This window comes from Podarcis vaucheri (genome assembly GCF_965113315.1).
Source record: "Podarcis vaucheri genome assembly, chromosome: 3".
Taxonomy (NCBI): Eukaryota; Metazoa; Chordata; class Lepidosauria; order Squamata; family Lacertidae; genus Podarcis; species Podarcis vaucheri.
The window spans coordinates 39,826,044-39,840,697 of NC_138761.1; the positions used below are offsets into that span (position 1 = coordinate 39,826,044).

Below are 14,654 nucleotides of genomic sequence, written 5' to 3' on the forward strand. Positions count from 1 at the left end.
GACAACAATTTATTTATTTTATTTTTAGAATAGTCCCCTCAAAGTATCGTTTATATCCCAAGGACCCAAGAGTTACACACTGGCCTGCCAAGCACCCGGAGAATAGTGTTCTCTCCACACTGCCCAGGCCACCTGAGTTATGAATCTTAGAACTGTTGAGTTGGAAAGGACCACAAGGATCATCTTGTCCAACCCCCTACAATGCAGGAATCTTTGACCCAACATGAGGCTTGAACCCATGACCCTGAGATTAAGAGTCTCATGCTCTACTGACTGAGCTATCCCTCAGCTACAGTGTTTATGTTAATAATGGCAGGTAAGAGGGAAAGGTGGGCTGAGGTTGCTTGACTGGTTGCAGATGGGGATTTTAACTTGCAACCACCTCATTCCTGGGTAAATACTGTGCAAGTCACAAAGATTTCACGTGCCCCAATTGAGACTGGTCAGAGTGGCTATAGCAATGAGGCAGTGGGCACATTGATGGCAGTCTGACCCAGAGGACTGGTGCTGGAACAGCATCCTCCACAACATCATTTTAACACTTTCCAGTAACTGGTTAAATTGGTTTCTTGGGTGCAGGTAATGTAAAACCCACAATACATTCTAGCTCCGTGCATTGCATTGCTTGGAGAAGCCAGTGCATCTGTAATATAATCGGCTCCTTCCTATGGCGAAAGACAGTGACTTTGCTGAAGGATAAAAACAGACAAAGAAAACTTTGTTATGACAAGAGATCAAATGGCAAGAAAAGGGCCCAGAAAGCCCAGATGAGCCACGATGTCTCCCCAGATAAGAGAGGAGAAAGCGAATGGAAATGAAGGTAGACAAGGCATGCATTGGAAGCAATGGAAAGGAAAGGTTAATGTAGGCAGGACAGTGGGTTGAATGGATGGCACAATCAAACTAGGCAATTATCTAATCTTTGCTGGCCATCTCAGTGTGAGGAGAGCTCAGCTGACGTATGCCTGAATAAAACATGGCATCGTGCAAAGGAGCTCCCAGGGGTGTTAGGTCAAACATTAAAAAGCTAGAAATAGTTAAGCTACAATGAGAGAGAGAGAGCGACGGAACGGAAGACCTTGCAGACATGCTTGGATTAGCTGCCTGCTGAAGTGCACACAGGTTAGCCAGATTACACCTTCCTTCCTTCCTTCTGTCTGTGAAAATGCCAGACTGAAACTCAGGCAGACAGAGCAGTGCAGAAGCAAGGCTTAGTGGGGCTTCAAAAGCAGGCTGGACCTTGTGTGGGATTAGTCATGAAACCATTAGGGTTTGTCAAGTGGGATGCTGGGTAAGAGGTTGATCCTCCCTCTGAAGCACCTCTTCAGTGAACCTTCACCTGCAAATATTCTACTGGATCAGGGCTCAGAGGTGGAGGGGAATTTTTGGAATATGAAATTTTGACAGATCACTGCAAATAATTGGAATTCCAATGGTTCATAATGCCTTGCCATTTCACTGCTTCTCACAATCACTGCCTTCCATAAAGTTTCCTCCTGCTGCAGTTCATATTTTCTTTCCTGTCACTTCTTGTTTTTGTTCTTACCATAGTCCACCCCATCTGTGCCGTGTCCAAGAAGTCCTCATCTTCTCTTAATGAGGCCAAGTCCAGACAGTCGTTCATGCAATTGACTTACCTTCTATTCTAACAGAGAAACCAGTTCACCCTTGCTTTCAAGCAAGAAAATAAACATAGTGCATCCATTGCAGATAACCTTTGAGTAAGTTCCACCAAACTCAATGGAACTTACTTCTGAGATCCAGCAGACCCAGACCAGCACGATGAGTGCAGCAGCCAAGACAGCAGAAGAGAGGAACAGGTGAGTTTGTTTTGCAGATCTGGCAGGGGGGTGGGGGCAAAAGGAGCAGTTCACGTCAAATGAACCACAATGCTCCAATTCCCAGCTTTCATTAAAAAAAAAACTAGTACATTTCCAGCATTTGTAGAACCTGAGATATAAAGCAAAATGTACAGACAGCATCCATCTCATTTTTATTATTGAGAGAAAACCAGGCTGCTGCTCCCTTTCAGTGCTTTACTTTGGACCACCACCATTCTATAAAAATTATGTGGCTGCCCATGGCCCCTGCTCCTTGTTGCTGGCATACCACAACCCCGCGTGAGGAGAGAGAGAGCCTGGCCATGCTGCATGACAGCAGAGCCCTTCCTCACATCTTGCAACATCTGGCTAGGAGGGATGCTATCACTTATCAGGCTGCCATAAGTGATGAGACACCCTTGGTAGTGACCCAAAGTGTGTGGAACTGAAGAGTGTTACATTTAGGGAGGCACTTTGGAGGTGGCAGAAGGGCTACCCTATTTAGGATGGAGGGAGAAATTGTTCTAGCCCTTTCTGGGAGATATGGTGGCCCTTTGAGGCAAAGATTTATGGCTGCTTGGTTGGGTATTATGTTTTTAAATCTTAGGTATTATTTTAATTGTGGATTTTGGGGGTACTAGCTAGGGCATGCTTATTATTTTACTCCGCAGATCTTAATATATGCCTGGGAGGTTTTCAAAAAATCCTAGTGGAGAACAAGGGCAGCTATGCCAGTATGATCTTGAGCAAAGGTATTCATGGTCATCATCTTAGTCTGACGCTAGAGGCATTCACACATTGTGTACAGTCTGTGTTTCTGTGTACACAGGTAGCTGGGCTGTACATCTGTAAAGTTATGAAATCTTCAAAGAATGTAGTGTCTGTGTACACAACAGCTGAGCTGTACAAATTAACAAGTGTATGCTCTTCCACACAAACACTTGTACCTGTGATGGGTATAATACGTGAACAAGTCTCCTGTTTGACTTAACCCAGTCAAGTTTCATGATCAAACAGGGAGTGGAATTATGTGAATTCTCACTGTCCAACACTCTAATCACTACACCACACAATGGCACTCCTGCCTCATCTGTTGCCTTATCCACCACTCATCTACCTTTGCAACAGAGCAGCCTTTGAACTACGCATCATTAATGTACCAAAGAGTATGTACTTTGCACTGTTCTTTTGTTGTGAGACATTCAGAGCTATATAGAGTAGGCTCAGGCGGACTTGAAGCCTGCCCCATCTAGTTTGCTAACCAGCTGGAGCCAAGTGCGGAACAGTGGCTTATAGCAGGGAGCAGGCTGCTGACATTCCAATCCAGTGTGCTCTGTTCTTTACAGGAATTTGTTTTCATTACCAGAACCAAGCTTACAGTCCTTATCATACAAAATAGCTCAGTTGCTTGAGTGTGAAACTTAATCTCAGGGTCATGGATTTGAGTCCCACATTGAGTAAAAGGTTCTTGCATTGCGGGGCGTTGGATCAGATGACCCTCATCGTCACTTCGAACTCTACAATTCAGCGATTCTAAATTCCTTCCAGGTTTCCCTCCAAGCTTTCTTCTTATCAGCAGCCTAATTTTAGAGGAAAGGTTGCTACCATTGTTATACAATTGGGAAATCCTTCTCGCCAGGGCTTTTTTCCAGCTGGAACTCAACAGAACTCAGTTCCGGCATCTCTCAGATGGTTGCCATTGCCATTATAAGAGAACAAGGGTTAGTTCCGGCACCTCCTTTTCTAGAAAAATAGCACTGCTTGTCACCCCAGTCCTATTTTCTGACCAACCGATTGATATAGAGGCACATAACAGAATATAGATCGAGGCAAAGGAGTCTCCCAAATATCAAATGAGTTTTGGTTGTCCCTCCCAGCCCCAGGATAAAACCGTACCATTGGATTAACACTGCATCCAGACAGTTGGAAAGATCCTAGCATGAAGCCATAAAACCTTACATTCAAATTAAAACAAAATGTATTAAGTTGCTGCTTGCCACGTTTCCCCCCAATTATGTTTCAATTTAGCTCAATTACTTTCCCATTAGCGTTCGGTGATTCTTTTTTAATTGAAGCTCCATGTTATTGTCTCCTTGATTTCCTTCTGCTATGTGATTCTCTAAGGAGCAGCAGAAACCAGCTCCTTGGGAGAATGGGCCGGCTTTTAAATTATCTGGAAAGGCAAAGCAACAGGAAGAAGTAAATCTGAGGACATTTCAACAGCCCTTTAATCTAGGGCCTGGGAACAACACAACCACAGGTATTGTTACTTGGTCTGTTATGCAGCTATGTTATTCTCACATTCCTATAGGGAGATGAGGAGCTTCTGGCAGGGTGCTACTGGCCCAGAGCATTACCATGGGAAGCCTAAGGAATGTGTTCAGTGTTAACTGCAATATCTCTTCAAACATTTGAATGAGTAAATGTCCATTCACAGCACACAAGAGCATTCCAACATACCTGCCACATGAAACTGGTGTAGTAAGATCTCCTTGTGGCGAGTTTGCTGTGAAAACAAACACAAACAAGCAGTTTAAACCTCAAAGCAGGTTCAGTGTCAGCACCATTGTCAAATGCTGCAGTCTGAGGCTGACACCAGTTGCTGATTTCCCCTTTTTCCCTTGTTTTCCTTTTTGTAAAAAAAATAATGCTAAAATGGTGGGTGCATAACCTATTTGCATATATTCCTTTAAGAATTCTGGAGGGAGGGTACTTCTCCACATGCTCAGTAGTGAGCTGGAGCAGGAAGTAGCCACCACTGTTCAGTGAGTCTGTCGATAGAATGGGAGATAATTCTGGGGCAAGAGTCTGGAAGAAAAAAACATTAAAAGTACAGTGGTACCTCGGGTTAAATACTTAATTTGTTCCGGAGGTCCGTACTTAACCTGAAACTGTTCTTAACCTGAAGCACCACTTTAGCTAATGGGGCCTTCTGCTGCTGCTGCACCGCTGGAGCACGATTTCTGTTCTCATCCTGAAGCAAAGTTCTTTACTGATCCTCTGCCTCTCCTCCTGCATTTCTTTGCTCCTTCTTAAAGATGCCTGATGCTACATATCAGTTCACATGGAATTTGGGGTTGGCTCTGGCCTTTCCAAAATTCTTGCTAAGTAACCCTACAAAGGTAAATACAGAGAGAGCTTCACCATAGGAAGCCCCCTTATACTGTGTCAGACCACAGATCTATCTAGCTTACTAATGTCAGCAATGAACATCAGCAGCTCTCCAGGATTTTACAGCAGGGTCTTTCCTGTTCCTACATGGAGATGCCAGGGATTGAACCTGAGACCTTCTGTACGCAAAGCAGATACAAGCTGCAGCTGTGATCCAAGCCACCTGCTTCAGACGTAGCCACTCCACTTTAGCATGGCAGTTCAGGGGGGCAACATCATTAAAGGACATGGTTTTCTGCATGAGTTGGCAAATATGTGCTAAAAAATTTAATGGGAGATGTGTGACTAGTTATTTGAACACATTTGCAAGCCGTGCACAAGCTTAAAAGCATTAAGCTCAATTAATTAACACACATTTATAACCGAGGAAGATTAATTGTATTCCTTCACTGAAGTATTGGAAATGCACTCTGAAATATGTGGTTTGCCCCTCAACGTGCTCATTGGTTCACTGCCAGCGCCATATGTACAAACCCCCCTATTCTATCAGAATGCAACTCAGAACCAATTTGCATGCATAAAATGTGGACTTGCACCGTCTACACCCACACAACAGTAATGAGTCCTGGTTCAGCTTACAGTCCATCTGTCATGGATTCTCAGGGTTTTATTTATTACATTTATATTCCAGCCTTCCTCCAGGGTGTAGTTGGTGGGATTTCTGACCCATCCACACCAGAGATATTTCCATGCAATGTAAAGTGGTCCCCCATGGTATAGCTTGATTTAGTCAAACCCTACTTATTCTTGATCAGAGAAAGTTTGGGAAAGACAATGGATAAAACTAGCTGGACATGATAGTATGTAGTATAATTAGTACTACTGCCACACAAAGTTGTCCATCACCTGAGGTCACTGGAGAGGCTCTTTTCTAGGTTTCCTCACCTGCTGAGGTAAGGTTGTGGTTGTGGAAGAATGAGCATTTTCTGTTGTGGCACTGTGCCCATGGCTTGTTCCCTGCCTGTTGGCTAAGGCTGTGTACTTTGCACCCACAGTTCTGATTTTTCAACTTCTGGTTAAAATGTTTTTACCTGCCCAGTCACTGTAATTCAGTATATTATACTGTTGTTGGCTGCTACTTACAAGGTTTTACTTTTTCTTTTCAATTAATGGTTTTTATCTGCTGCCACCTTATAAAATTCTGTGCATGTTTACTCAAAAGTAACAAATGAATCTTAACCATCTTTACTCAGAAGTCAATCGTGCTGAATTGAGTGGGGCTTACTTTCAGGTAAGCAGGGCTCGGATTAACAGTCTTAAACTCACTGCTTTCTTTTGGAACTTACTGCCTAATAAGTGTCTTTAAGAATTATAGCCTTTCTTGCCATCTCTATGTCTTGCTCTAGTTGCTGCTTGTACAAATTATTGTTCATATTATTCCTCTGTGTATTTTCATGATATTTGCTGCAAAAAATAAATGTTTTGCTGATGATAATGTGAAGTAGAAATATTTTAAATAAACAGATAGAGCAGTAATCTGGCTGCACAAAGGAGTTGTAGCAAGAGCAGTTTATTCCTTTCACAACTCTCAGTATAGTAATTACTATTTATCACAGACACATACTTTGAAACGTAACACATACTTAACATACAATGCCAGGGGGCCATCTAGAGTGTCAGAAGACCTGTCATCACACCTCCTAAACCCAGCACCTCTGTTGGGGCACATATGTGTGCACACATACACAGAAATCAACAAATCCTAGGAGTTAAAATTGCAGATTGCTCTGTGTCAGAATAGAACTAGAGATGCCACCAGAAATTTGCTTTAGGCCAAGGATGGGGAACCTGTGGTCCTCCATATATTGTGGGCTTCCAACTCCCATCAGCCACTGCCAGCATGGCCTGTGGTCAGGGCTGACAAGTGCTGGAGTCCAGCAATATTTAGAGAGGCACAGGTTCCCCACTCTAGTTTACAAGGTACAATCAAGAAGATGCTTCCCTCCTACCCTGTTTGCAAATAGGAGGCTGGCTGATTCCAGTGCTTAAATGACTTGCGATGAAAGTAGTCTTAGGGGAGAAAGACTGGATGAGATGTCAAGGACATTATGGCTGGGGAAGGATTTCCAAATGTCAGGGACTGGCTGGACAAAGAGGAGTTGAGCCAGGGAACCCCCAGAGGGAGAAGGCTCAGAGCCCGGGGATTGGTGGTGGGACACTGGGGAGAGGTCAGAGGCAGAAGTTTGGAAGGAGGAGTTGGATGCTGAAGGAGCAACAGGGTCTAGTGAGCAGGAAGAGCCTGTGACAGGGAACAGTTCAGACTTCAAGGCTGAAGCAGAGGAGGGAGGAGTCAAGAGACTGCTGAAGAATCCCTCTCCTGCTGTGACAAGCTCCCCCCTCCCCCCCCCTGTTTCCAACAATTCACAGGGTAACAAGAAGAGCAGAACAAAAGTCGAAGATGCACAGACAAAGTCTGAGACTGTTTGGTAAACATCCGAGAGAGGAAGAGCCTTAGAAAGGGTGGAAGGCAGGGACTGTCCTGGCAACTGCTCCATAGGGGCAAGACCTACTGGGAAGTGTGGCTAAGACCACTAGGTCGAGTTGTATGTTTATTTCATTGAACAAAGAGTTAACTTCACTGACAATGGAGATCTGCTTCCTTTATTGCAGACCTGCGTCTGACTCCAGCCCTGACACGAACTTCTCTTTGACTCTTCTTAAAGACCCTATAATAAAGTATGGTTGTGTCTCAATGCATGCAAAATTCAGGACTGGTTCACAGCAGCTAAAACAAGAAATTCCACACCTCAAGCATAGAGCACATGCTCTGCATGCAGAAGGCCACAGATTTAATCTCCAGTTTAAGAGGATTAGGTAGAAGGTGATAGGAAATATCATTTGCCTCTGTCTTGCCATTCAGACTAGACAATACTGAGCTCCATACACAAATGGTATAACGAAACCTCCTGTCACCGCCCACTTCAATTGCTATTCGCTTCTCATTATCTATAAAAGCTGTTCCAAATATGGAGGTTTTTACCCCTTTCCCTGGGAAAAGATCCAATGACATAACTTAGCAGCAGGAAGCTGTGTGCATTTTAGTCCACCCTTTTCTTTACTTTCAACTCATTCTTTGCATAGTTTAACAGTGAAAGGGATCTCAGTTTCACAATTTGTTTTGGATTCACCTCTACACTGCAGGTTAATTAGGAGACTAGCCTTACACTGTGGAATCCCGATGTTTAATGAATCAAAGGTTAATAGTTCCAATTGTAATGTTAATTGATGTATTCACCACTCATGAGCTTATCACACAATGGTTAGTGGGATGAATGATTTGGGGCATCAGGGTTAGAGCTATTTTCCTTTCTGATGCAATGGGGCTTACAGTTCATTTTCATACTAAGAACCTACTGAGTGGTGTGAACTAATGTACAGTGAATATTACCGTAACTATTTAATGTTCAGCAACCAATGATACAACCAGAGTAATCCACCCACACACTGAAATTCTAGGATTCATCCTAGGCTAGTATGGCTTGAGACTTAATGTGAGAAATGTCCTATTATTTTGCCCAACTCATTGTCACCTGGTATACCTGGGACTTCCAAGCAACAGGGAACCACTTCAAGGAGTTAAGAGATATTCCAGTTGGTCCATTTATGGTTAAGAAGCCTCTCTTGTTAATTACTGGCCAGAGCAATCAGGACTCCTGCCCTGAAGCCTTTCTTGTTTTCAGTTGACTGCAGGTCTTTGCTAAAGCCGAATCTGTAGCTAGTACCTCGGTTCCTCATCTTTTAGAGACTCATGCACACTCTGTGATTTATCTTGGGTTTCAGGCAGCACCATAGTGTTGGGTGGACAATTTTTTAATTTTTTTGTGTATTCGATTGAACATGGCTGGAAGGTAGGGAGATTAAACACTTCCCTTCCACCGATCAATTCTCTCAAAATGCCCTCTCGCCCACATTGGTATTACAGTGATACCTCGGGTTACAGATGCTTCAGTTTACAGACCCTGCTAACCCGGAAGTAGTACCTCGGGTTAAGAACTTTGCCCCAGGATGAGAACAGAAATCACGCGGCGGTGGCATGGGAGGCCCCATTAGCTGAAGTGGTGCTTCAAGTTAAGAACAGTTTCATGTTAAGAACGGACCTCCAGAATGAATTAAGTTCTTAACCCGAGGTACCACTGTACAAGGTAACCTGTAGCTCCAAGTATATGTGTGTGCAGCCTCTTGATGAGCCTTGGGGTTTTAAATTTGTTTGGGGGTTTTTCTTTCTTTCTGATATTCTTTGGAGGATGGTGCAGGGAGGAATTGCTTGCACTGTGAATTGCTAGCACAACAACTATTAATAAAGGGGATGAAAAGAAACCTGTACAGAAGGTAGCCAATAGGGCTCACGTCAACCATCTTTATTTGGGAATGTAGACAGGGCTGGCTGAACCCATTCTGCAAATGGTTCAGCAAGTAATGCGCAGGCACTGCACTATACAGTGATAAAGAGCTACTTAATGCAGACCTCCTCTCCACTCGCTGCCCTCTGCTGCGGGCTCCCTTTGTTTATAGGCTCGCAGGCCCTCAAGCTTTGCTTCCAGCTAATGCTTCTACTGGCAGGTTCCCCTCAAAAGGCTGCTTTCACTCACAGCTGAAGAATAAACTAGGCCCTGGGAGGTTGATAAGATTAAAGAAAAAAGGAGGGGGGGCATTAAAAAGTGGTGACGAATAGGAGATAAAAAAGTGAGGGGAACAAAAGCCCAAGAGACAGGATGCGAAGAAGGAAAGAGGCAGAAAAAACAAGATAAAGTGGTAGTGGAAAGAGGGAAATACAGGACAGATGCTTAGCTGAAGAAGGCGGCATTTTCTGGTTCCTGCTTGAGGTACAATTGGTTATTCTACCACATGCAAGGAAATATAAAGGCATTGAAAGTGCATAACTAATGAAACAGCCCCAAGAAACCCCCAGGAACTAGCACAGCATTCACTAGAAGCTGAACTTTGTAGAGCTTTAAGCCTGTGGCCACATTTGAATTGTTGAGCAAGTGCTGTGGGCACCACCCCATAAAGCCACATCTCAAGGCTTATCAAGGCTCTTATCAAATCTTATAGAATCAGAGCCTTGAGAAGCACATAGAGCTCAGGGTGGAAGTGGGGAAGAAAGTAAGCCTTCCAACTTCCTCCTTCAATTTTATATACTTCTCAATGGAGGAAAAAGCCCTAACCTAGCCAATGGCCATGGAGGCACAGAGCCTTCATGAGTTTCATGGGAAGACCTCAAGGGCACCGTTGCACTAATGGATGCCACGTTGGCTACCTCTGGTCTGCACTGAAGAGAACAAAAACCTATGTCAACACCATAGAATCTTAGAAGACATGTGAAAGACCCATTTGTAACCTAAATGAATCATGCATGTTGTCAGAGCTGCTTCCAGATCCTAGCTCACAGAGGATCACGCTAGCCAGCGATCATTTAGTAAAAGTCTTTATTGAGTTACAGTTTCCATTCTCAAGCTGCTGCGTGCAACTCTACATCTTATGGGTTAGACCGGCGAAGCTCCGTCTGAGTCTCCGCCCCTTGTACACCAACTTAATATCCTAGCCTTACTCCACCTTTTCCGCCTGACTGTTCTTCTCTGGGTCCCTCTGCCCCCGGGGTCTCTTCCTTCCTGGATTCTTCTGACGCCGACCCCCCGGACCCTCCTGTCTCCTTGCACCGGGCTTTAGGACCTGGCTCCCTTTCCGGGCTGCTTACTGCGCCACCTTCCTGTGCATTTGAACTTGGCGCGCGCGCCCAACCTTCCACTTTCCGTCTGACCGTTTCTTCGCTCCCCGATGGAGGTGTGGCCACTCCTGACTCGTGCCCTCCCTCCTGTTGTGAGCTGCCAGCGCTTGATACCTGACGCCCTTCCTCTCCCCTGCTCTCTGTTGGTGACGCTGGTCCCGATTTCCAACTGCTCCCCTCTGAGCCCCCCCTGGCCCTTTCCTCCTGGGGTGTCCCCCTAGGCTCCCCCCTTGCCCTGGCCACTGGTGCTCCTTTCTGTGAATCTTCTGATTCACTGGAAAGACTCGGAGATCTCGGGTCGTCGTCATCACTCATCCTTTCTTCTGCCTCCTCCCCCTCGCTCTCTGTTTCCTCCCTTGCCCTTGCCTCTGCTCCTGAACCCCTGACATCCATCCCCCCTCGAAGCCCCCTCTTCCCCCCTCCCCTCCTTCCGGTGCGGGAGCTGGGTGCTGCCGTGTCAGGGGGACGAATGTCGGATACAGTTCGCTTCCCGTGGCGGGCCTCCATCTGAAGTCTTCCGGTTCTTCCTCCCTGCTCTCGTTGACGACGGTCACCTCCGCTTCCATCTCTGTGCCGCCGTGCTCGAAACCCGGGTCGTCCCCGAATACGTCCATGTCCGTCTCTCCCTCGCTTCCTTCTGGGGACGTTGCTCGTCCTGGACCCTCCAGCCACTTTCTGCGCCACTGCTCCTCTGGTCTATCGTCCCACCAATACGAGGGTTCTGAGGCAGATCCCGAGGGTGACCCCTCCGGGGAACGTGCGTCTCGTGTTGGTCCCTCGTCTGAGTCGAACCCCCGGAACGTGCTGGCTGAAAGCGTGGGCGTGAAAAGCCAGTCGTCGAAAAAGTCCGCTGGCATTGGCCTATGTGGGAAGAGGGCATGAAACTCTTCTTTGAGCAGAGGTTCATCTAAAACGTAGCCCGGCACCCAGCTGTTGGCACTGGCCGGGGTGCCCTCCTTGGCGAGAAGGTATTCTACCCCCTCTTCCCCCCATCTGGAGTCCAAAATCTCTGTGACTTCGTTGATGTGCTCCTCCTGTGCCACTCCCCCTTGCTCGGTTCTCTCTCGGAGCGGACTCGGTGCCGTTCCTGGTTCCTGAAACCTGTGAGGTGCCTTGTAGGGAGTGAGCACCGATCTGTGGAACACCGGATGCATCCTGGAGCCCTCCGGAAGCGCCAGCCTGAAAGCCACCGGGTTGACCTGCTCTTCGACTTGGTAGGGCCCCAGTTGTTTATGCCCTAGTTTCTTCTTCGCCAACGACCTGGCCGGCACTGCGTGGGCTGCTAACCAGACCCAGTCTCCCACATGGATCTCTTCGCCAACCCTCCTGTGTTTGTCCGCTTGTACCTTGTATGCGTGCTTAGCCAGCTCCAGGTGCCGCTGAAGCTGATCGTGGACTTCCTGCAATTCCGACGCGAACGCATCTGCTGTCTGCGGCTCCTCCTCCCCCATTCTTTCCAGTCCCGGGAAGGTTCTGGGGTGCCTCCCGTTGTTGGCGAAGAACGGCGTGACCCCCGTGGACACGTGCTTCGTGTTGTTGTAGGCGAACTCGGCGAGAGGCAGGTAATCCACCCACGTCGCAGGCTGTTGATTCGCATAACATCTCAGGTACTGCTGCATGATGGCATTGACCCGCTCCGCTTGCCCGTTGGTCTGCGGGTGTCTAGCCGAAGCCAGGTTGATCTTGACGTTCAGGAAGCTCATCAGCTTCTGCCAGAAGTTCGAGATGAACTGCCGCCCCCGGTCGGACAGTATAGACCGCGGCAGACCGTGAACCCTGAACACGTGATCTATGAACAGTTTGGCGGTTTGTTCCGCCGTGGCCACCTTCGCACACGGGATGAAATGTGCCATCTTGGAGAACAAGTCCACCACCACTAGCACTGCCGTCTTGCCCCTCGAGCTGGGCAGATCCGTGACAAAGTCCAGGGCCACTCTCTCCCACGGTTCGAACGGGGTTTGCAGCGGTTCCAGCAGTCCCGCCGGCGGTCTGTGTACTGGTTTGGCCCTCTGGCAGGTGTCGCACCTCGCCACGTAGTCCGCGACCTCCCCTCTCATTCTGGGCCACCAGAAGTCCCTGGCGACTAATTCTATCGTCTTCTCCTTGCCAAAGTGCCCGGCAGTGGGTGCGTCGTGCAGCTGCTGCAGTACCTTGGCGCGAAGATCGTCCCCCGGCACGTAGATGGCCCCTTTACGGAGGAGTAATCCATCGTGAACTTGGAACTCGCCGGTCGCCGCCTTGCCCCTTTGCGCCTCTGCCATCTTGGCTCGCGCGAAGGTGTCGTCCTGCAGCGCTCTCCTCACCGCATCCAGGTCAACTGTCGCCGAAGCGCACGCCCACACCGTCGGTGCGAAGATGTGCATGGCAGCCGCTGGCGTCGCCTCCTCCAGGTACTGTGGTTTACGGGATAGGGCATCCGCCATGACGTTGGTGTCCCCCGGGACATACTCTATTCGGAAGTCGAAGTTCGCAAAGAATTCGGCCCAACGTATCTGCCTCTGGTTCAGGAACTGCGCCGTGCGCCAGTGCTCCAGATTCTTGTGGTCCGTGCAGACCTGCACCGTGTGCTTGGCGCCGATCAGGAAGTGCCTCCACGCCTTGAAAGCTGCATGAATGGCAAGCAACTCCCTGTCCCAGATGGTGTAGTTCTGTTCAGACTTGCTGAGCTTCCTGGAGTAAAACGCTCCCGGCCTCCAGACCCCCTGTGGGTCTTGCTGCAACAGGACTGCTCCCACGGCTGTCTGATGCGTCCGTCTCCACCCTCATTGGCCTGTTGGGGTTGACATGCAGTAGCTGCTCTTCCGACGCGAAGAGACGCTTGAGTGCCTGAAAGGACTGCTCCGCCTGCTCCGTCCAGATGAACTTCTTCTTCTTGGAACTGAGCGTGTCTGTGATGGCCGCCGTTTGCATAGCGAACCCCTTGATAAACTTGCGATAGAAGTTCGCAAAGCCAACAAACCGCTGGACCTCCTTCCGGTTGCGCGGGCTCTTCCAGTCCAACACGGCACGAACCTTGGCACTGTCCATGGCGAGCCCCTTGTCTGACAACCTGTAGCCCAAGAAATCCACCTCCGTCACGTCGAACTGGCACTTTTCCAGCTTGGCGTAAAGCCTATGCTGCTGTAGTCTGCTCAGCACTTCCTTGACGTGTCTGTCGTGATCCTGCTGCGATTCAGAAAATATCAGGATGTCATCCAAGAAGCAGACGCACGTCTTGTAGAGGAGCCCCGCCAGCACGTGATGCATGAAAGCTTGAAAACAGTGAGAGCCATTTTGCAATCCAAAAGGCATAACCCTGTATTCGTAGGTGCCCAGGGGCGTGAACATGGCTGTCTTCCACTCATCACCCTCCCGCATGCGAATGAGGTTGTACGCCCCACGCAGGTCCAACTTGGTGAACCCGCGGCCCTTGCGTACCGTCGCGAGGAGGTCGTCGATCCTGGGCATGGGGAAGTCCGATGGCTTGGTCACACTGTTCAAGATCCGGTAGTCCACTACAAGTCTTTTTTGGGGCGTGTCCTTCTTCTTAACAAAGAATACAGGACTGCCTCCCACCGCCTTGGACTCCCGGATGAAGCCGTGCTCCAAATTATGATCTATGAACTCCTTGAGTTCCTGTAGTTCGTCCTCAGACATGGAATACAGCTTCCCTTTGGGCAGCGCCGCCCCTGGCAGTAGGTCAATCTTGCAGTCATATGATCTGTGGGGGGGTAGCTTATCCGCTTCCTTCTCGCAGAAGACCTCCAAAAATCCCGCGTATTTGTGGGGGATTGCTTGCAGCATCCCCAGCTGCAGCTGCGCTTCCTCCTCCTCTCCCTCCTGCCGGGGCAGGATGCAGTGTTCAGCGCAGTATGAGGAGCCAAAGACTAGCTGCCGCTGGTACCAAGCCAACGTCGGACTGTGTCTGTCCAGCCAACTCATGCCCAAGACAATAGGCG

General features: G+C 48.1%; 1 protein-coding gene across 6 annotated transcripts in view; it reads right to left on the minus strand.

Moving 5' to 3' along the window:
* LOC309527894 (uncharacterized protein) overlaps positions 1-14,654 on the minus strand; it is a gene marked incomplete at its 3' end in the record, with an annotated part of 212,564 nt that overhangs the window by 98,664 nt on the left and 99,246 nt on the right. For 4 of the 6 annotated variants that reach the window (XR_014217403.1, XR_014217404.1, XR_014217406.1 and 1 more), the window contains one exon: positions 4,281-4,326. Coding sequence is in view for 2 of the 6 variants with exons in the window: in XM_082214919.1 (XP_082071045.1) it covers positions 4,281-4,326 (46 nt within the window). Of the gene's footprint in view, positions 1-50; positions 690-4,280; positions 4,327-6,283; positions 6,396-14,654 lie in introns of those variants that run through there. The other 2 variants (XM_082214918.1, XR_014217407.1) reach the window with 2 other exon arrangements.